The sequence below is a fragment of the Anser brachyrhynchus genome (genome assembly GCF_964034855.1).
Source record: "Anser brachyrhynchus genome assembly, chromosome: Z".
Taxonomy (NCBI): domain Eukaryota; kingdom Metazoa; phylum Chordata; class Aves; order Anseriformes; family Anatidae; genus Anser; species Anser brachyrhynchus.
Genome location: NC_137697.1, coordinates 12,634,059 through 12,655,591, shown reverse-complemented (window position 1 = coordinate 12,655,591; position 21,533 = coordinate 12,634,059). Strand labels below are relative to the sequence as shown.

The 21,533-nt window shown below is 44.7% G+C and overlaps 1 protein-coding gene across 2 annotated transcripts; it reads right to left on the bottom strand.

Annotated features, from left to right (window-relative positions):
- Nucleotides 1–6,099: 6,099 nt before the first annotated feature.
- ISL1 (ISL LIM homeobox 1) lies at nt 6,100–20,776 on the bottom strand. 2 transcript variants are annotated; one of them, XM_080573591.1, is made up of 7 exons: nt 19,233–20,774; nt 19,019–19,127; nt 18,027–18,216; nt 14,710–14,969; nt 12,541–12,827; nt 10,895–11,062; nt 6,101–8,739 (listed from the first exon to the last, which is right to left on the bottom strand). In XM_080573591.1, the coding sequence occupies exons 2-7, from the start codon at nt 19,044–19,046 to the stop codon at nt 8,623–8,625; spliced, it is 1,050 nt and encodes a 349-aa protein (XP_080429717.1). In that variant the 5' UTR covers nt 19,047–19,127; nt 19,233–20,774; the 3' UTR covers nt 6,101–8,622. The 2 variants fall into 2 exon arrangements, with proteins under 2 accessions (XP_080429718.1, XP_080429717.1); XM_080573592.1 differs by having other exon boundaries at nt 6,100–8,739; nt 12,541–12,824; nt 19,019–20,776.
- Nucleotides 20,777–21,533: the final 757 nt, after the last annotated feature.

Genomic DNA, 21,533 nt, shown 5'->3' with positions numbered 1-21,533 from the left:
GTTTATTTTTTTTTGTTTGCCTGTTTTTTGGTTGGTCGGTTGATTTGGTTTGGTTTGGTTTTGTCTTCCTATTTACACTAACCACTAAGACAGTAAGATCTGTAATGAAAGATGGACAAAAACATTAACTTTTACAGTGATCTAGTGATTTGAGGTCTCTGGCCACTAAGTGCTCTGTTCTGTTCATCCTGACTTCATTATCAAAACTACATGTGGCTTTCAGCAGCAAATAATATTATTTGAATAAATAAAAAATCTCTAGTCTTTCAAGTGCTGCAATCACAAATTTCTTGCTACGGAAAAAAAAAATCTGAATAAAGTAAATAAAATTATTGACTATCAATTCATTTTCACTAAAATGAATTAGCCTACACCTTTATTACACCTCAAAACCCATCGGCTGTGCTGTATGTGAAATCTGGTGTCACTCAAGCTTAAATTACAGTAGTATGACTGGAATTTAGGGTTGAACCCTGTAAAATCAACCTTGTTTCATATCCTGAAGAAGAAACTAATATAAATTAAAAATGTAGAGTTGGTGTGGGGTTAAATTTGTTAAGGTTTACTATAAGTGCCTTTCTGTAAAATGTTGTGTGAGTAATTTGTATGTAGTCTCCCAGATTTTATAACATATGAAATTTCCCTTAGGAAGCTATAAGTGAAGCAGGGAATCGCTGTATTATGTTCTGTACATTCAGATGAGCTATTGACTCATGTTTCTAATTACTGTACCAAACAAGATGCTTTTACTGATGCACTGATAACTTAAGACGTTTTAATCTAATAATAGAAAACTTTGCAGTCATTTAGGGTCAAATGAAGAAATGAGTGTATTAGAAAGGAAATTGCATAATTGATACATCCACATTGTGTCCCAACAAAACAACAGTACTGATTTTATATCCACATGTATAAGGATTTGTGCTACTAACTTCGAGGAGAATTGGGATCAAGCCTTCAAAGACATGCATTCCTACTTCACTAGAGGTTAGCAGCAGATCTTTCACTATCTTTGCAAGAGGTTCTGTGTAAACTGGATATTTTGCCCCTGCAATTCCTGATTCACTAGTGTTGTCTAATAGTGTGGTTATTTCAAACTTACAGAAAACTTACTTACAGTACCTACTTCCAGGACTGGCACCTCAGCTTGTCTTCAAGCTGGGGAAAAATGTTTGGTCTGCAAATACTGGAATTGTTTTTAAGTATTATATATAAGATCTTTTACATATCATCATATCTTTGTAAAAAAGGTTAATTTATGGGCTGTAGCTAAAACCTTCATAAACTTTTCAAGTTAATTCCCACCATATTTTACTTTATCATGCATAGTGACACTTCGGTATTATCTCTATATACCTGCTAAGTTTAACACATTTCAAACAACACCTTGTATTTGTGACAGATAAAAATAAACACTAAATTTTACCCATGAGAAAGAGAGAGAGCGAGAGAGAGAGAGAAAGGGAGAGAGACAGAGAGAGAGAGGGAGGAATATCAGGATCATGGTTAAGATTCTTTTTCTTGGGAAATGTTGCATTCTTGATCCTGAATTTTCTGAGTTATAGGGAGTTTAAAATAGTTTAATTGTGTTTAATGGAAAAAATGATTACAAAAGCTTTGCAATATAATTTGTTCTGTACAGAAGGAAATTTGCAACTTCTAAATCTAGAAAACAGCACTTACCCACAAACCACAAACCTTCTAAATTTCAGAGAGAAAGAGTTCTACTCAATGGCAAATTTCATAATTCCACATTAGCAGACTCAACTACAATATCTTCTGTAAATAGGATATCAGTACATCATAGTAAGAGAAATCAGCTTGCTTTCTTCTAAAATGGAATATTATGGCCCTGAACTCAACTACACTGAGAAACAGCACAGGTTTTGGAGAGGAACCACACAGAGTCACTGCAAACCGTATTGTGTTACAGTAGAGGAACAGCAGAGAGAGTAGATGGGCTCTAGTAGTGTTCAGAAATCTGGAAACATACCATCCATCTGCCCAACATGCCAGGAGAGTTTGAAAGCTCAAGAACATGAATAAAATAGAAAGAGTGACATCTAACCAAAAGATGTGTCTTTCTCCCTTCTTTCCAAAATACTGCTATTAATTAATTAATTAATTAATAATTAATTAATTGCTATTATTAAAGTTAAATGCTTTTATCGATCCTAACTGCGTCAAAAAAGCTTTACAGCTAGCAGTATCCAAAACCCATCATAAAGGGACTAATACAGAAGGCAATTTTCTACTCCCAAAGCAGATCTTATACCTAAACCGACTTCCTCTCTGTTAATTGATATGCTTCAACCAGTCCTTACTGTTGGTGAACAGGATTGAGTTTAGATAGTTTTTTTTTTCCATTCTCTGCAAAACTTCAAGTGGAAAAAAAAAATATATATATATATATATAATAGTAGCACCAAAGACAAGGCGGGGAAAGATAGGAAGAGAGAAAGGGAGGAAGGGAGGAAGGGAGGAAGGGGTGGGGAGAAAGAAAGAGAGGGAGAGAGACAGAAAGAAAGAGGGAAAGAGGGAAGGAGGGATAGAGAGAGAGAAAGGAAGAAAGAAAGAATGAGAGAGAGAGAGAGAACCAGTACTTCGAACACTTTCAAGGTGTAGTCCCAAAGCTGGGAAAAACTGCCAGCTGTCCCATCCTGCTATGGAGGTGGCATTTCACTGCCCGGGGGACGACAGAGCGAGCAGCGGGGTCTATGTTGTGTTAAACAGCTTGGGGGACGAGGGTTACCCCTGCCTGGCGGCCGAGGGCACGGGGCGAGGCAGGACTCGGGAACAACAAAGCGGGCTGTAAAGCCTCCAGGTGGTGAGTGTATTTGTTGTCCTGTCTGCGAGGTGCGGTGGCTCCCCGGCCCCGGCAGATCCCAGTGCTGCTGTGGACATTAAGAAAAGTCTCTTTTGGCTGATTCCAAAACCAGATAAGGAGCCGCCGAGCCACCAGCTCTGTCTAGACTCCGGACCTCACAAGTCAAACGGGTTGTTTGGATTAGCCTTGGAGATCTACCGACCTGAACAGCCCTCCCAAAGAAAAGCCTCAGTAACACCGTATTTTCCTCTTCCCGCTGCCGCCTCAAGATAGGAGCCGAGCTCTGCTTTGAGCCGTCTCACTTATTTCTGGAAAACTTGCCCTCCCTCTCTCCACCAAACACACCTTGCTCTGTTTTGTCTGCCTGGAAAAAAGAAAAGAAAAGAAAAGAAAAGAAAAAGAAAAGAAAAGAAAAGAAAAGAAAAGAAAAGAAAAGAAAAGAAAAGAAAAGAAAAGAAAAGAAAAGAAAAGAAAAGAAAAGAAAAGAAAAGAAAAGAAAAGAAAAGAAAAGAAAAGAAAAGAAAAGAAAAGAAAAGAAAAGAAAAGAAAAGAAAAGAAAAGAAAAGAAAAGAAAAGAAAAGAAAAGAAAAGAAAAGAAAAGAAAAGAAAAGAAAAGAAAAGAAAAGAAAAGAAAAGAAAAGAAAAGAAAAGAAAAGAAAAGAAAAGAAAAGAAAAGAAAAGAAAAGAAAAGAAAAGAAAAGAAAAGAAAAGAAAAGAAAAGAAAAGAAAAGAAAAGAAAAGAAAAGAAAAAAAAAAGGGGGGGGGTTGGGGGGAGGAAAAAAAAAAAAAAGTCCTGTTTTGCAACCTTTCTCCTTCCTTCTCCCCACAACTCCCTCCCCGCCGCCAATGGAGAAATCCGGAGCTACAGGTAGTCAGTGCAGCCCCAAAAGCGGTGGGGAGGCCTCCCCGGTGCTGCCGCTCTCGGGTCCTGGGCGATGCGGCCGGGGGCAGATGCTGCGCGGCTCCCCCGCCTCCGCCGCTCTCCCTCCCCGGCACCGGCCAAGCCCCGAGCACTTGTGCGGTGCGGCTTTGCCGCAGCAATAAAATTCGGTAAAACGAAACAGCCGCCTGATGCAAATGCCGCATCTTCCGGCTAGGACGCTGTGAAGAGAGACGCACCGGACCCTGCCCCGACCTCCGTCACGGGCAGAAGCCTCGGGGAAAGTCACCGATTACTTTTGCACCCCTTTCTCCGACTAAGGACAGCAGATACGGAAAGCTTGGTCACAGAGCAAGCCTCCCCCGCCTCCCCCCCCCCCCCGAGCCTGCCTCCCCGCCGCCTCCTTGGGAGCTGCCTTCTCCGGCTGCACTTCACAAGTCCCGGGAGGTGAGGAGTGATCCTCCAGCAGGGCCGGCACACTGGGAGCTGTTAAGTTTATGTTTGTGGCGCCTGAGCTCAAACAGTCATTCAGTGGCTTGCTCTGTTATCAAGAAAACAACAATCAGGAACAATCAGTAAACAGGATCTCTTCCCAGCCCCTTTATTAACTACTTACAGCTCCGCAGAAGCGCCCAAAGAGCTCAGCAGCGGCACCTCGCACCGTAAAACGCTGCCGGCGCTTCAGGCATGCAGACGGGCGAGCACGGGCCGTGCCCGTGACACCCGCCCGGTACCGGCAACCCGGACCCCTGAGGGGCTCCGTCCCGGTGGTGCGCTCAGGCTGCGGCGGGCAGCAGCGCTGCCAAGCGAGTCCTCCCCAAGCCGGCCGTTCCTCCTCACTGCCGCTTTTGGGTGATCCAGCGTGGATTTATCAATATCTATTTAGGCATACGTATATAAAAGCAATCACTTACCGTGTAGATGTTCGTCTGATCTCTGCTTTGGAATTCACACCCCCGGTTTCAGCGTTCTCACTCCTGCGTTGGCTGGAGATGCTGAGAGTTAATTAACCTGGCACAAATAATGAAATGAGAAGAGTTTGAACATTGGCTTCTGTGTGTGCAAACAAAATTCGCATAGAAATGATAGCAGGCTTTAACAGACCTTATTTGCCATCGCTAAGACGGGCTGCAGCACGAAGAAAACAGCGGAGCTGGGAATGTTAATTGCCACCCTCCCCGTGTGGGAAAAAGCGGTGACCAGCTCAGGGACCTCCACAGAGCACCATAAGTACACGTATTTCATAAAGAGGATGTTTTCTCTCTCTTGCACAAATACTGCTGCTCGAGCTCAGGAAGGGTGTTCTCCTGAAGGCACTAGGAGGGACGGCTCGAAAGCGTGTCTCTATTTGTTCCAGAGAGGAAAAATTCAAAGTTTTGGGGGAGGGAAGAAATATTCCACAAATATATGAAAAGGAAAGGGGAACGGAAGACCATCAAGGAATACACACGCGAGCATAAGAAATAACTGTATAATAAGACGAGGTGTGCTTCACTGAAGTTTCTGGGGGAGGCTCTGGCATGACCCTGGGGCCTCAGGGCCGTGCAGCAGAGCACCCGGAGCGGGGGGACGAGACCCACGGCGTCGAACCCGAGACCCCAGGGCGGCCACGTCAAGAGCGACCGCAGGCCCCTCGCAAGCCTCGAGGGGGTGGGTGGGCTTGTGAGGGCAGCAGGCTTTCCGTGGGGCGTAGCCAGGAGCCCCACGGTGGGAGCGGGTGCGGACACATCCCGACCGTGGGACCGCCACTAGCTGCACGACCGGAGCCAGAGCTCAGCTGCAGCTCCCCGACCCCGCAATGCCGTGTACGCTTCGAGGAGCAGGTCTCTCCCTTGCCAGTCCATATGCAAAGCCCTTTGCCCCCCGGTGGACCGCGTATCTCGGCGGCGGCCCCGGCCTACGGCAGGGTGCGGCGGGCCCGCGGGGCTCCGCGCAGCGCTGCGCGGCCCCGGCCCCTGCCCCACGCAGGGATGAGCTCCGTCCCCCGCGCAAGCAGAGGCGGGAGCGGCAGCCGAAATGCGGCCCTCGGGGACAGCAGATCTTCACCTGCCCCAAGGTCCTGTCAGGAGGCCTCAGCTATGCGCCCTCACAAGTTGGGAGCCCGCGCATGACTCTCGCGGAGCGGCCGCGCTTCCCACCTACGCGCCAGCCGGGGCGCGAAAGCAAAGGCCGCAGTTTTGCCCTGACTTTGCGCCAATTAAAGACCCCCGCCCCGAGTCGGAGACCCCGTCTCCCCCCCTAACAACATCACCAATAAGAGCAATTCAGACAATTTACACGTCGGACCACCGTGTAGAAATGACACCCTTTCTCCCTCCCGCCCCCCGAAGTGTCGTACCAAGCCTCTGATCCTGCATGAAAACACAACCGTTACTGGTCACACAGTTTAAGGTAGATTTCATATTTATTTAAATATTTATCAAGTACTCAAAAATGTATTACACTTGAGCATACAAAATGAATCCAGTTTCTAATCAGGATGATTGAAATCCTTGTATGAGGCTTTTAACCTTTATTATTATTATTATTATTATTATTATTTTATTTTCTACTGACGAAGTGGTTTATCTCTATAGCTGAGCTTGCTCAGGGTGGGCTGAGATGGGGAGGAGGGAGGAAAAAGAAGGTTATGTTAAGAAAACATTAGGCTTTGGAGTAACTGTCATGCAAACCAACTTGTCCTTGTCACACTAAAAATCTCTGTATATTCCAGTCTTTAAGGATTTTTTAAAGTGAGCGTTTGTCTTGTGCTGGCCGGGAGCACTAGGGAACACTTGGATTGGAACAAAAACGACCCTCTCCAATGTTTTTTTCTTCTTCTTTCTACTTTTCCCCAAGAACTTGCCCACGTTTCTAGCTTTCACCACCCTCTCCCCCGCAAATTAAAAAAGGAAGAAAAGAGGCAGTGAAGAGAGGGAAGTCGACAGAAAATAAGGAATACCGATCGTGCAATTTCACAGCAATATCCCTCATTCTACTCCTTCTGCAGCATTTTTTCAATCGTTTTGACAGCAGACACTGATAAATAATGGTCATACTTGACTTGTTAAGCAAAAAGCGTCCCTTTTATCAGGAGCTTATACTTAAAGTACAGGTCACTTTAACAATCTCAACAACGAGGCTTTGGTATACAGCACTTTCTTTTTATTATTTTTAAAAAATAATAGAACTCAGAAAAAAGCCTGAGCTCCTGGTTCTTTAGACTTCTTAACATTATGTCAGATCATGCCTAGAGTAATATCACTTTTAAGGGTAAGGGATAGGGGGAGGGGGAGAACAAGAGAGTTTCTAATGTTATCGATTGAAAGCTAAGGCATCCAACTAGCCCTGATATAGTTGTTGAAACGGAAATTTACAAGCCGGTCGTTAATACTTGCAATAAAATATTACACTTCTTGTATTCACTAACGACCTGCTTTGCATGCAATATTTTATTTCAGGTATTTTAGCTGCTAACTTGCAAATATTTAAGAGGGAACTTTGTTCATTATTTAATATTAATATTATTATTTTCTCTATTCCAAACGTTTATTTAGTGAAATAGTCCTGAAGATATAATTATTCTACATATGGCGCTTTTATTTCACATAATATTTAAGAAAAAAAAAAAAGACAAAACCACATAGAATTAGACATATAATTCAAAGACCACGGTACAACCTTTTCTTTTTTTTTTCTTTTTTCTTTTTTCTTTTACTTCAGCAAACAAAAAAAATAGAATCAAATGACATGAAAAGTGGCAAGTCTTCCGATAATAAATAATAAATTACTTTATAATTTTGCAATGCAAGAGCAAACAAAAAAGGTTGGTGTTTTTTTCCTTTTCCTTTTCTTTTGCTTTTTTTTTTTGCTTTTTTTTTCTCTTTATTTAGTGAGAGAGAGAGAGAAAGAGAGAGAGAGAAAGAGAGAGAGAGAGAGAGAGAGAGAGAGAGAGAGAAAGAGAGAGAGAGAGAGAGAGAGAAAGAGAGAGAGAGAGAAAGAGGAAGAGAGAAAGAGAGAGTAACAGAGAGAAAACAGTCGTTTTAACCAGTAACTATACACATCTTTGGGGCGGGGGAAGGTTCTTGGACGGACACATTTCAAACACAATCCCGAGACGCTTTGTGGCAAAATAGAGGTATACCTTGTTGCAATGCTTTTATAAATTGGTTTTTAAAGAGTAATTCAAAAACCTATTTTTAATCGCTTCAGACTTGATAGAGGATGGATCTCAACCAAACAAAAAACAAAACTCCGCTACAGTACATGCTATAAGAGACCCAGGAAACAACCCCTTGTTAAGAGTCAACTAAAAACAACATTGCAAACCAATGCAGCTCCACCTTCCTGCAATTAATCTTTCAACAATGCAGGGCTAAATCGTCTCTTTTGTGATGATGGAAAACCTACTGGAGCTCCTTTTGGCAAGGCAATGACCAATATAGAAACAGCACCATTCGGATTAGGAGGGACTCGATAGAAAGTCCCTCTACCTTGGTTTCTCTCTAAGACGTGCAGTCAAAGGAAAAGATAATTTTTTTTCACTTTTTTTTTTTTCTCTCTGAGATCCATGAGTACAAATCCTCTACGTTTTGAAAATGTCTTTTTTTATCCCCTTAAGAACACTGAATAGTGTTTTTTGTTTTGTTTTTGTTTCTTTTTTGTTTTGTTTTGCTTTTGTTGTTGTTTGTTGTTGTTGTTGTTTTAATATTTATTCTAGTAAGATCCCATGATTGTCTTCACAGTGTTGCTACCATATTACCTTGTCTTTTCAAACATGATTCCATTCATTTCATGGAGTGGTTCCTTTACAGGGCTGTTAAATACTTTTCCCCACTAAATTTCAGAGTCCCAATGCGATCATTTTCCCACTCTCTCCAACAGAGGTGAGGGCAAGGGCAGAAACAACAACAACAGAAATCTGAATGAACGTTCTTCATGCCTCAATAGGGCTGGCTACCATGCTGTTGGGTGTATCTGGGAGCTGAGAGGACATTGATGCTACTTCACTTCCAGTAGAGTTGGAACCTGGTCCTCCCTCTGAGAAATTAACCTGGGGAAAAAATATATATATATATATATATTACATTTGTAACAATCAAAGAAAAGCTGCAGGCCAAGGCAAAGAAAAATACAAAAATAAATATACAGGCATGCAGCTGAATGGCCAGATACATTTCCATGGGAGTGTGTGTCACTGTTGTCTTGTTTAATTTCCCCACTGACTTCATAGGAATCTTCTTCAGGACTTAGGCAAATCACGAAGGAAAAAAAAAAAAAAGACTGGGAAAAAAAAAAAGCAAACAATCTTAACAGTGAGGCCTTCTTCCATGTCTTGCAAGAGTGATGATCCCAACAGGATGTTCTTTTCAATTATTTAAGAATGCATGTGTTTTTTGACACAAAACTGCAAGGTTACTCTTTTCCCCCTTTGTGCACATATTAAAATAAACCTGGAAGAAGCATCCAGGAGAAGAAAGCTTTTGAAACAAGCCATCCTATTTCACTTGTGATTTGAAAGTTGGTATCTCTTTTAACAATAGTCAGTTCGACAAAGAAGGTTACACTTCTCCATCCTAATGTGCTCCACAGCTCCTGTTAATTTAGGAGAAGTGCTGGGAAAAGGCCTAATGTGAAGGATGGAAGTTTGTTAATCCAAACACATTTCTTTGGCACCTATTTAGCTGGGCGATCCTGCGATTAAGGCCCTTTCCAGATTAGAGAAGTGCCTTGGATGGTCGATGTCTGTTCTATCCACAATCCCTTATTTTATCTCTTTTCAGCGTCAGACACTATGCACAATGTACATCAATATTCATCTATCTATCTATTGCATTATCCATCTATGTATGTGCATATATTTGGCCTATCTTCCACCATGCCTTTTTTTAGACCTACCCCTTAAAAAAAAAAAAGATCTTTCTAAGGTTTTAGAAGTATCCTATTCTGTTAAGACACAATAAATGAGGCAACTGAAGGAGATCAATTTTTCTTGTGTCTGCTTGACAGCTTGATTAAAGCAGGAAAATTGGTGGTCACTCAAGGTAAGATGGTGCAAACAACCCTGCTTCTGTGCTGCAGTTTGCTGAGTGAGCCTAGGCTGCCAGGGGAGGCAAGCAGGCTGCAGCCTGCCACTTGGCAGGAATAAATAAATAAATAAATAAAACGGGAACCCTGCAAAGGATTGTGATACTAAACTGAAAAGGTCTGAAAATGTCTCCTGACATGGCTGAAAACCTTCATCTTCCATCACTTGTACGGAAAAAAAATCCCACCAGATCAAAGAAGGGTCTGTATATTAATGTTTCGTCATTAAGTATTATTTAGAATCACTGAAAAAACATACACAACATACCTTATTATATTAAAGATCTGGTTTTAACACACTTAGGCCAGAAAATTGAGTTAAGGTTGAACTTCTGTCCTTAATTCACCTGGTTGGGCCTAAGTATTGTTGATGATATGGTCCCATATGAGCTGCCAAATGACGTAGGCATAAGGAATTGAGTTAAAAACAGAATTTATTTAAAAATATCTGTTTTCTTTTGGCTTAAGGCAGTTCATTATATTGTTTGAATTTTGAATGTGAATACATACTAATAATTCTATTTCCGAAGCACAACAGTGTATGCTCTAGTTATGTATATATTTGTGTGTATATACGTAAATAGAGAAGTATAAAGTGATACCGAGATTTACATAAGTAAAACAAGAAATTCGACATTTTAGTTAAACTGCTCGTGTTTGTGGGACAAAAGAAGGATACAGGCTGACATTGCAACCATAGTTTTTAAGTCTCTTGTATATTATAAGGTCAAAAATGGCCCAATGTGGGAGCGGGTGGCAACTTTTGGAAACTACTTTCAGAAATGTGCATACAATTAAATGGCACTGAGGAATAGTTTAGTATTTCAGATGGAGGAGATCTCGGTTTTCAGGGGTGTGCGAGCTGAGTTAGACGCAGATCTGGGTCGGGCCTTATCCAGCTCGCACTCAGCTCGACAAGATCTGTGCACTGTGGTCCGTTTTGTACCAAGCCCTGCGAAATCAGTTTAATTCGCCTCATTTCCGGAGTGCCAAAATGCCCACCTCGTAATTTCAGGAAAACCCGGCTAGCCTGGACTGCTCATCTCCAGCTGCAGGGGCTGGGGGGTAGCCGGCCCGTTTAGCGAACTCCCCCACTGCACCGGCTGGGAACCGACACTTACTAGCTGCTGAAAAGCAGGTTGGTCTATGTCACTCTGCAACGCGAAGTCACTCAGGACTTTCCAGGGCGGCTGGTAACTCTGCACCTCCACCGGGTTCGCCTGTAAACCACCGTCATGTCTCTCCGGACTAGCAGCCACCATCGGAGTTCCTGTCATCCCTTGGATATTCTGTAAACAGCCCAGCAAAAGATGTTAATAAGCTTGGTTAACTTTATTGTATATGAGCGCTGAGTCAATAAACTGCTTTCTATCTTATCTATACAGTCGCTTGTATTTACTTTGTTAATCTGCTGTGAATGTCTTACTCTATTCTATTTTAGGTCAGTCCATTTCTATCCCGCTGCATTTATCACACTGGAAGTTTACTTTCTTTCCCTTTAATCCTCGTATTTCTCTCAAGGCATAACCTCCCTACCGCTACCCCCTCCCCCCCCCCCCCCCCCCCCGCCCCCCCCAGCCTCCTCAAAACGCGAACAGTTAGTGTCTCGGCTGCCGATGCATGCATGGCTCGGCACAAGAAACGGTTAATCATGCTCGCTTTCTAGTTTGCATCCCGGCTGGTTTTGTTCTGCGTGACCTTAACTGGATCGTATATCCTCTGAACGATAAACCTGGGGAGCTCCAGTACCGTGCTCTTTCAAAAGCAATAACTAACTAACTAACTAAATATTAAAAAGGGAAACCCCAGCTCCCCAGTATGCCCTGTGGTTCAGGCACTGTGTACAAAATAACTCCAAGCCTCGACGAATAGATTGTTCAGGCGAGTTAATAACATCGTGTTTTATTGCATTCCAACACGGTAAAATGAAACTCCTTAAATTCCACTTAACTAGGCAGCCTTATGAATTAATAGTCATTCTCAGGTCAGTCAATATACAGAGAGAGAATAACGGGTTCTTCTTCAAGTAGACTAGCAACAACAGCAGAGAAAAAAAAAAAAAGTTGGCTTAAAATGGAGACAGCTAGTTCGCTGTGCTGAATCCAGCGCTTTCCGCTTGTTTGCATCACACTTGCGTTATGCCCGCAGACAAGAACTCTATATATTTCTATGCGAGAACCATATATGTATTAAATAACCTGAAGACACGACGGTAATTGCAAAAACTTTGCCTTTTTTTTTTTATTATTATTTTTACACTAAATGCACCGAGAAACACGCACACATTGTAGCATATAAAGTGCTAAGGAAATACATCAAATTTCCCTTTCACTCATGGGTTTTACTTCTGGGTTTACTCCTGTGTAAAACCATTGAAGAGGGCGAATGCGTCATTTTCCCTCAAGGAGTCCTTTGCATTTGCAATATAAATATTACACAAGGCTGGGCTTTTTACGTCCCATAAGCTCCGCAGGTCGCAATTCATGCTGCATAGAAGTTAGCCTAATCCACTGCGAATCCTCAGCCCCACAAAAAGACGTGTTCGCTTGAGCAGCCTATATCTGCTTCTCGCTGTAGTCTGTTTTAATTGCACTGAGAGCAGAAAAAGCAGATAATATTTAAGCGGTACTATTTTGTTTGTTTTAAGGGAGCTCCCATAAAATCAAAAGCGCCCAACCGGCCCCAGAAGCTGGCCAGGCTCGCCTTAGTCTATGGGTTTCTCTTTAGGAAGGAAGGCAGTGCATGGTCAGAGACTGAAGGCACTTACAGTTTTGTCATTGGGTTGCTGTTGCTGAAGTTGCTTCATCATGATGCTTCTCTTTTTGTCCTTGCACCGCTTGTTTTGAAACCAAACCCTGATGACCCTCGGGCTGAGGCCAGTCATTTCCACCAGTTGCTCCTTCATGAGGGCGTCGGGTCTGGGGTTGGCAGCATAGCAGGTCCTCAAGGTGTGAAGCTGTTTCTCATTGAGGACAGTCCGGACTCGAGTGGTCTTTTCGGGCTGCTTGTGGACGTGGGGTCGCAGAGCTGGCTGTCTGGCAGAGATAGGTTCTGCTGTAAGGGAAGGGGAAGGGAGGAATAGGATCCCCATGAGTAGGAAACAGGGAGTCTGCAGGGGCTCTGAATCTAAGCCAGTGGGACAGGGGGAGGCGGGAGGGGTGGGGATGAACCCCTTTCAAAGGCCATTCAGGCAGTCACTTCTACCCGAGCTCCTGCAGCCTCCTCTGCTTTATGCGCTGGTAGAGTGACAGGACTGACATTTCTGACTCCACAGATAATTAATTTGCAAAAACAACCCCCCCCCCCCCCCCCCCTTAAACCCTTAATGACAGAAGCTTGAACCTGTATGAGCCTAGACAGGGGAGGGCTAGTTTGCGAAGGTGTGTGTGCATTAGGAAAGGAGGGGGAGGGTTTTATATATTTATGTTCTGACAAATCACCAAAACAGATTTTTGGCCCGAAAAATAATAAAAAAATACTTTAAAAAATTAATCATGATTCGAGTCTGCTTCTTGTATACTGAGTCTATCTCAGTTTAGCCAGAGGCCGCGATAACGTGTAACGGCTCCCGGCTGTTTGGTGCTTCCAAATTAAAGCAAAACAAGCCAAATCCGCGCACCGTGACCACGGAGGGAAGTCCTGTGAGAGCCCTGTGTCCCCGAGCTCAGGAGACGAGCGTCTATCTTAGAAAGTTGAGGTGTTAGGTGAATTTATGTCAACTTTTGTTGAATACTTAAAAGAAAAAAAAAAAGACAGGAAAAAAAAAAAAAGAAAGATTAATTCTTCACCGATTTAAAAGCGGAGAAAAGCTGGCAACTAAGAAAGCCGCCAAGAAATGCAAACCAATGTATAACATCACATCAAAAACTAAAAGTACTCGTGTGATTCTGCAGTTCTGTGTATTGAGTAGCTGTAGCTATCTAAATGTAATTTGACCCAGTCAAGGGAAAAATAAAAACATTGCTACTTTTTTTTTCTTCTCCCTAACCCCCTGTCTTTTTAATATTCAAAACTGCTCGTTTTTGTACACCGGGCTTCTGACTTCTCTGATTATAACAATAAATCAGCAATGATTCGATGAAGATAATATGGAGGGTTCAAATATTAGCAGTATTTTACCTGCAGACACAATATGCTTTCAAAGACATGTGCAAACACATCATAAAGAGCACGTACAACCTCTCTAAAATTCTGAAATTATCTATTACGTGTTTCTTTTTTTCCTTCATATAGATATGTCACTTGAAAAAAAAATGCTCAGAAGCAGAAAACTAGCCCATTTAAACAAAGCAGTGTTTGTAAATAACCTTTCATGTTATAGTTACGTGCCCAGCAACACTGCCGGCCAACATTATTTTATCGAGCCTTGTTTGTCTCTAAGAAACGTTCCCCTTCTTCTGCTAAGCGTCCCTGACTATCTGATGCACATGACGAGAACTAAAAGTGCAAGTAAAGTTGCAAGGTGGTTCGACTGCGAAGTGACAATGCTGAGTTTTAAGATGAAATTCTCATCAAATCACATAAAACGTTTCAAGACGGCAGAGTCACTTTAAAAGGCAATTACTGAAGATTAGCTTGTTGACAGTTTTAAATTACAGCCTAAGTGCTCGCCTGTAGTTATGAAGTCTATCTCTGTTCGGCCCCCGCTTCCACCAGTGCCTCAAGCAGCTTTTCCCCGTGCTCCGGAGGACCGGCCTCAGAGGGGTCCGCGCCGCAGACCTGCTCCCGGCCGTCGGGGGCTCGGGGAGGGGGAGATCCCGCAGCCGCTGCTCGGCCGTCGGAGGATGCAGGCGGGCGGAGGGGGGGATGCTGTGGGTCGCGACCCCCGCGCAGGTGTCGGCAGCCGGACCGGTGGCGCTCCGCGGGCGCGCAGGCTGGGAGGAGCGGAGCCCCTCAAACCCCGCGGCTCCCTCCGGGCGCCATACGCGGGTGGTACCTGCCATCTGCAGCGGCCGGGCGGGGTGCAGGGGGCTGAGGGGGTCCCCGGCGCCCATGCTGGCCCGCTCAACCACGTCGTGGTCCGCCCGGCAGAAGAGGCCGTCCTCCCGCAGCGCGAATTCATCGCCGGGGATGAGCTGGCGGCTGCAGGCCACGCAGCGGAAACACTCGATGTGGTACACCTTGGCGCGGGCGCGCATCACGAAGTCATTCTTGCTGAAGCCGATGCTGCACTTGGCGCACTTGATGCCGTATAACCTGAGCAGGGCCCAGCCCAGAGAGAAGGAGACGGGAGGGAAGGAGGGAGAGCACGGGGTGGGGGAAAGGGGAGGGCGAGGAATAGGGAGGGAGGGGGGAAGGAAGGGAAAAAAGAAAGAGAGAGGTTTTCACTCGCTGTCGTGGGCAGCCCCGTGGCCCCGCGTAGCCGCGCCACGCGCAGCACAGAAGGTAAATAAGGCTTGAAAATACGGGAGCCAGAAGGGCAAAGGAATAAAACGGATTCTGCTGCTGGCGGTGCGCTGATTACCCCCTTCCCCCTCCCCCTCGCCCCCCGCAATAAAAGGTGGCGGGGACTCAGACACGGCGGTGGGCAAGGAGAACGGACGGAAGCGTTGGAGGAAGAAAACAAAAAAAGACCCCTCTCTCCCGGTGAGACGCCGACCTCCCACCCCAGATCCCGGACTGCTCGGGGCCAGGGGGCGTCTGTGCTCTCACGCCGGCCGTCGCGGTGGGGGGACCTGACCTGGACTGGCCCGAGCTGAACCGTCCCGCACGGGCACACGTGGAACAGTCGAGGCTGACACCCACTCCACACACCCAAAGAGGCCTGCCTCGCCAAGTGACGTTGTTGTTATTATTATTATTATTATTATTATTATTATTATTATTATTATTATTATTATTATTATTATTATTATTATTATTATTATTATCATCGAGAAACCCACTCAGGACTTCTGCCGCTTAACGCGTGGCCGAGCTCCCGCCGGCATAGCCTCCGGGACGCGGCTCTGCCGGCGGCCGGGGGTCTTCCCCTTCCCCTCTCTCGCCAGGTTCATTTTATGTAACAGCTAAAGGCACACACACCCCCTTATATCCTTATTTACATGCACACTCACACATGTAGCAGTGCAACTCCCCTCCCCCGCCCCCTGCTAAAAGGCATTCTCGATGCTCTGGCTCTGCAAGCCAACCTCACGGCTCCTTCTCCCCTCCTACTTTCTCCCACCTTGAACCAGGGCCGAAGCCCTACAGCACGAGTGAAAAGGCAACCTCTAGCCGACAGCCCCCCCACAGAAAATACTGCGTTTCTGGGGTTACTGGCTGGAGGGGGTGGCGGGTTCCTCGTCTGCCGTGGAGGAGAGGGGGACAGCTCACCCATCGGTAGATGAGAAGGAGAAAATGTTCCAACTCCGGTGTCTATAACTGCAGTCTCTCGGCTGCCACCCAGTACTCCTTTGCCAGCCTCTTTGGTATTAAGTAAAATTAAGAATCTTTCCGCAAATCGCACAGATGCACACACACAAACGTGAATGCAATTCACGGAACTGTAAAAGCTGCTATTAAAACTGAGCTAATATTCATTCACACCCATTTCCTCACCAGTACACTTCATTAGCGATACAGCCTGTAATGTATACTTGTGTGTACATGTTTATATACACACTTATTTAGCTTCTATGCCTATAGACGTGTATTCACCTTACATTCATATAATTTGCAAATTATAATGTTTTGAGAAACAACAACAGCAAACTGTAAAACTGCTAAACTACAAAAGAGCAGAGTGTATGCATTAATAGGTACAGAAGTTGGAGGGTGTTGCCCACATGCCTGACAATTATAGATTATGCTCATGGTCTAATTCAAAGCCGACTTGCACATAATGGCCAACTTACTTTTAAAACTGTAGCAAATGAAGTGTACTGCACCAAAACTTAAAAGACTTACATTTTGTTGTTGTTGTTTAAATTTCTCCTGCTGAGTTCTTGCAGGAGGTAAGAGAGCACATCTCAGTCCAAAATGTTTTCCTTTCATTTGAAACTTGTGAAAGGGTGACGCTTAATAGCGCATCTCCAAAGTGTGATTGAAAGAAGATAATAATAATAATAATAATAATAATAATAATAATAGTAATAATAATAGGGCTGTTCTTTGCAATAGTAAAACTTTGAGAATAACCTCACGACATGGCTTGTACAAATGATCAGGTTATGAATTGTGTACTGGAGAAGAAAAGACTCAACCGTTTTATTTCAATTCAGAATTACAAAGAAACTAGAGAAGGTATCTTAGGAGAGTAGGTAGGTAGGTACTTGTTCCCAAAACTTTCCGAAAAAAGAATAAAACATAAAAATACTGTCCCTACCTCTGTGTCAAAGTTCGGTTTTTTCAAGCCCAGTAGAAGACACCGAAACGGATCAGTATGACCGAGGAGAATAATAAACACTCTCGAAATTCCCGCTTTGGTTTCTCTATAGTGTCAGGATTGGCAACTCTCACATTTTATCAGTTACCAGATTTTAATGTGAGGAAGGAAGCGGTTCCATTATCTAAATATACCCAATTGTTCGCGAACAGATGATGGGCAATTTGATCTGCTCTGTCTAATTCATCAGTACAGATAAGATAAGAAAGAAAAGGCAGTCAGATATCACCAAAGGGGTTAATATTTAAAAAGATTAAATGTCAGTTATTTTAACGAAGAAACGTTTCAGTCTAGGTTTTAACCTTCCCATAAAAGCTTTCTTCATTCTGAAGGAAACTTCAGTGTGTTTTCTTTTCTTTTACCTATTTGTTTTTTAATAGGCCTAGTTTATTTTTTTTTCCCCGTGTATTTATTTTTACGGCATAAATGCTTGAAGTGGTTTTCTTTTGAGTGCCACTACGCCTTTGCAAAAACACACATATACGTTTTCAGGCTATGTTAGAAAGTGCTCAGTTCTGCGTTGCCCATAATTCTACGCTATTGAAAACATTCTCCCTTACCTACGATTTCCCACTTTGTTAGAATCACAGGATACGTTGCCAAAGTCCTCAGGAAGGTCCCACAGAGTCGCTAGCTGTTTCTGAGTGTGGTTTTGTTTATACAGAGATTTGCATTTGAATTTGTGAAATAAAAAGCTTGAAGATTAGAACTCCCCCTCCCCCCCCCCCCCCCCCCCGTCTGTCTACCTTTGGAAAATCATTTAAAATACAGCAATTGTCTTTTTGCCCTCTTACTCACTCTTTTTCCTCTCCCTACTTCTGTTAGATGTATAAAAGTTAAAAAAAAAAAAATTCTCACGGAAGAATTAAACAATGTAAACGGCGTACCTGATATAATCTCTTTTACAGTAGGTTTTGCCATCCCTAACAAAGCACGTACAGGTCTCGTCCAAATACTGATTACACTCTGCACACTTCAAACACGCCGCATGCCATTCCAAATCCGGAGAAACCCTTAGAATATACTGATCGTGAATTTGATTGCCGCAACCAACACATAGGGAAATCAGGCGTTTTTCTGAAATGAAAATAAATACATGATTGACTAACCGTTTACTCTCCTACAGAGATAAACACACTTCTAGTGTCGTTCCCTTATAGGGCGTACTCTGAGGGTTTTTTTTTTTTTTAAGAGTATTACACTTTTGGATGGTAATTGAAGCGTGCCATCAAAACCTTGCCTCGTTTAGTAAGGAGGCGGAACATATGTTAAAATGCAGATGTGAACAGTCTTCGGGGTGAAGGTCCTCATTTCAAGAGCCTCACAGAGAATCAAAACTCCAAACTTCATCTTTGTTTTATTTTTATTTTATTGTTTGCTCGTTCGGCTTCCTTTCCTTACGGGGAGAGTACCTACACATTACATTTAATTTTTTAAGAGGCTCTGATTGGAAACTTTGAATGCGTGGCTGCTGAGCTTCCCGTTCAGCCCTTTGCCATAGAAGAGGGGGCTCGAGGCTGTTAGCAAGAACAAGCATCATTAAGGTTGTCACTTGCTCTCTTTTGCAAGTCTAATGCTAATTCCCCTAGACGAACTAGGTGCTGGATAGTCAGACTGCCTCGCCGTAGTCTATCACGAAGAGAATTTAAGGCTCCGTGGTTGGAGAGCCCATTAAAACACTGCCTGCTCCTCAAACTTTAAAAAAGAGCAGGACCCTAGGCTATTAACATACAAGGCTACGAGGTTAAAACACAGCAAGCATGCAGGCATGGCAACAAAGGCACCTTCTCTATCATTCAAATGAAGTTCAGCTCGCCTGCCTGAGACGATTACAATAGACAGCGCATTTATTCCAACAACGGTAAAAATTCCGCCTTACTTTTTGGTGGGTCTCCCATGTCTCCCATATCTGTAAGAGGGTGTAATGTCCACAGTGAAATGGTGTACGGTTTCGTTTTAAGACCCCAAAGTAGGTTTGAGAGCTGTCGCTAAAAAATAAAAATAAAAATAAAATAATAAAAAAGCAGAAGTAGTATAAAAGGAAAAAAAATAGAGACTGGGAAAAAAAAAAAAAGGCAAAACAAAAACACAACCGGCGTGGGAGATACTGTCAGGGCTGCGGAGAGAGAAGTGGGCGCGTGGCGCCAGGTGCGCGGCGGGGTCCGACCGCGCGGTGCGGTAACTGCGCGGTGCGTTGCGGTGCGGTGCGGTGCGGCGCGGCGCGGTGCGATGCGGCGGCGCGACGGTGCCGGACTGGGCGCTGGCGGCTCGGGCGCTCGCCTCGCCCTTATCTCTTACTCAAACTTCTCTGCTCCAACTCAGCCCGCTCGCCATTGGTCTGACGTCATGCGCGGGGACGTCACGGCTGCGCGGCGCCCATTGGCTGCGGGCGGCGCGGCGCAGCTGCCCTTATTATCATATTTCAGCGCCCGGCGGCTCGGCGGCCCCGGCGTGGGGCTCTCGCAGGCAACTTTTCCTCGCTCCTCATTTGTATTTCCCTTTATACTTTCTGCCTGTCGCTCTCCTCCATCCCTGCCGCTTATCTCCCGTCACACCTTTCATTTTCCTTCCCGGCCCCGCTCGGGCTCCTCCACCCCTTCCCCCTGGCGGGCTCGCCGTGCCGTATTTACCATTCCCATATATATATAATATATATATATATATATACAATGCGTACGTACGCGTATATACATGTTTGAGGGGAGGGTGGTGTTAATCCGGCTATTTCCTACCCGAGCGTTTATCTTTCCCAGGCGGGAGCCGCCACCGCTCTGGCTCGCCCAGGCGACGCTCCCCTGCGCAGGGAGGGCAGGCTGGCTGGCTGGGCATGGCCCCAGCCGCAAAATGGGATTGTTTATGTTTTCCTCCAGCCTCCTTCTCTCTTAAAACCGTGGATAAAAGCTTCATGTATTTCTGTTAAACACGAGATCGAAGCAGGTACAAATATTTACCTTAAATTGTCTCTAAACTCTCCCTCCGTTCTATTTATGTTTTCCAGTCCCTTTTAGATCCTTTTCCTTTCTTTCCTTCTCTCCCTCTCTTTCCCCCCTATCTGTAAATAGAAATGCATCTTGTGTTTAGGCGGTTTCCTAGCTTGGCCGAGAACGGAGATTCACACAGAACAGTGAAGAACTTCTGTCTTTCCCCTTGGAGAATCCCTTAAAACACGCCATTTGAGTGGCGCTGGCCCCCAGAGGAAGTGTGGGATGCTCGGATCCGCGTCGAGGCACGGCGCAGTGCGATACCCGCGCCCCCGGCTGCGCACCGGCGCAGAGCACCCGACAGTTCGCTTTGCCGTGCACCGGTCCCCGGGGGGCTGCTGGCTGCAGCTGGCGGTTATCTGAAAGCTTCCTGAACCAGGCAAAATGCTACCTTCCCGTGGGCACGGATTTCCTTCTGTGTGTTTTGCAAAGGGCTTAGTCTACCCACTGCATCTCCTTTAGTCTGTGCGCAGAGCTGCAGCCGCTCCCCAGCCTGTGCACTCCAGAACCATCTGAATCCACACACCCACACCCATCTTAAAAGTCCCATTTGGAGTTTGTTTAGATCCCATTTTTGTGTTCTGTTCCATATGGGGTGTTACACCGCCCTCATCAACGTAGTGTGTAAGTGCCCTCCAATCACTACTCATCAGGATTTTTTTTTTCAGGCACCATTTTTTTTTTTTTTTAAAGGCAACCAACGAGGCTACAGTTTGGGTGAAAAAGAGGCAGAGCCATATTCATACGGAATATCTTCCCGCAGCGAAGTCTGGCTGCAATGAAATAGACAAGAAAAAGTTCTGAAACTTGCATCTGCTGATGAGACAGCTGCTAAACAACAGTCCTAACTTAGTTTGCAAGATGTTTTCCTTTGCAAAGCTGAGGGAGCAAACACACCCTCCAGCTGTATTTCAAACAAGAAGTGGGACTCAGCGTTGCCACTTGTAGAGATAACTAAGCTGTCTTAAATGATCTCAGGATAGTGTCAGGAGGTAAAGATATGGTTGCAAACACACACACACTTTACATATTCGACGTCTAGATAAACATTGGGAAATGCAACTCTGCAAGACGATCGCTTCTACTTCCAAGAAACTGGTATTACACATACATGTGTGTAGTTACGTATATGCGTATACATACGTATATAAGAGGCTACCTATTGATGTAGTTTATAATTCTGTGTTTTAGCTGAGTAAACCAAAAAGCAATTATCAAGAATTACTGCTGATGCTGGCAGCTCCTGGCAAGCCCGGCACGTGTTTGGGGCAAACCTTTGGAAATGGGCACCTTCGCTCACATCGACACTGAGGGGTCTTGGGGAGCGGGCTGGGGAAGCACCGCCGTGACCCACACCCCCGGCACCCCCTCCCCGTGCTCCGCAGCCCGCAGCACCCCCGGCGAGCACTCCCT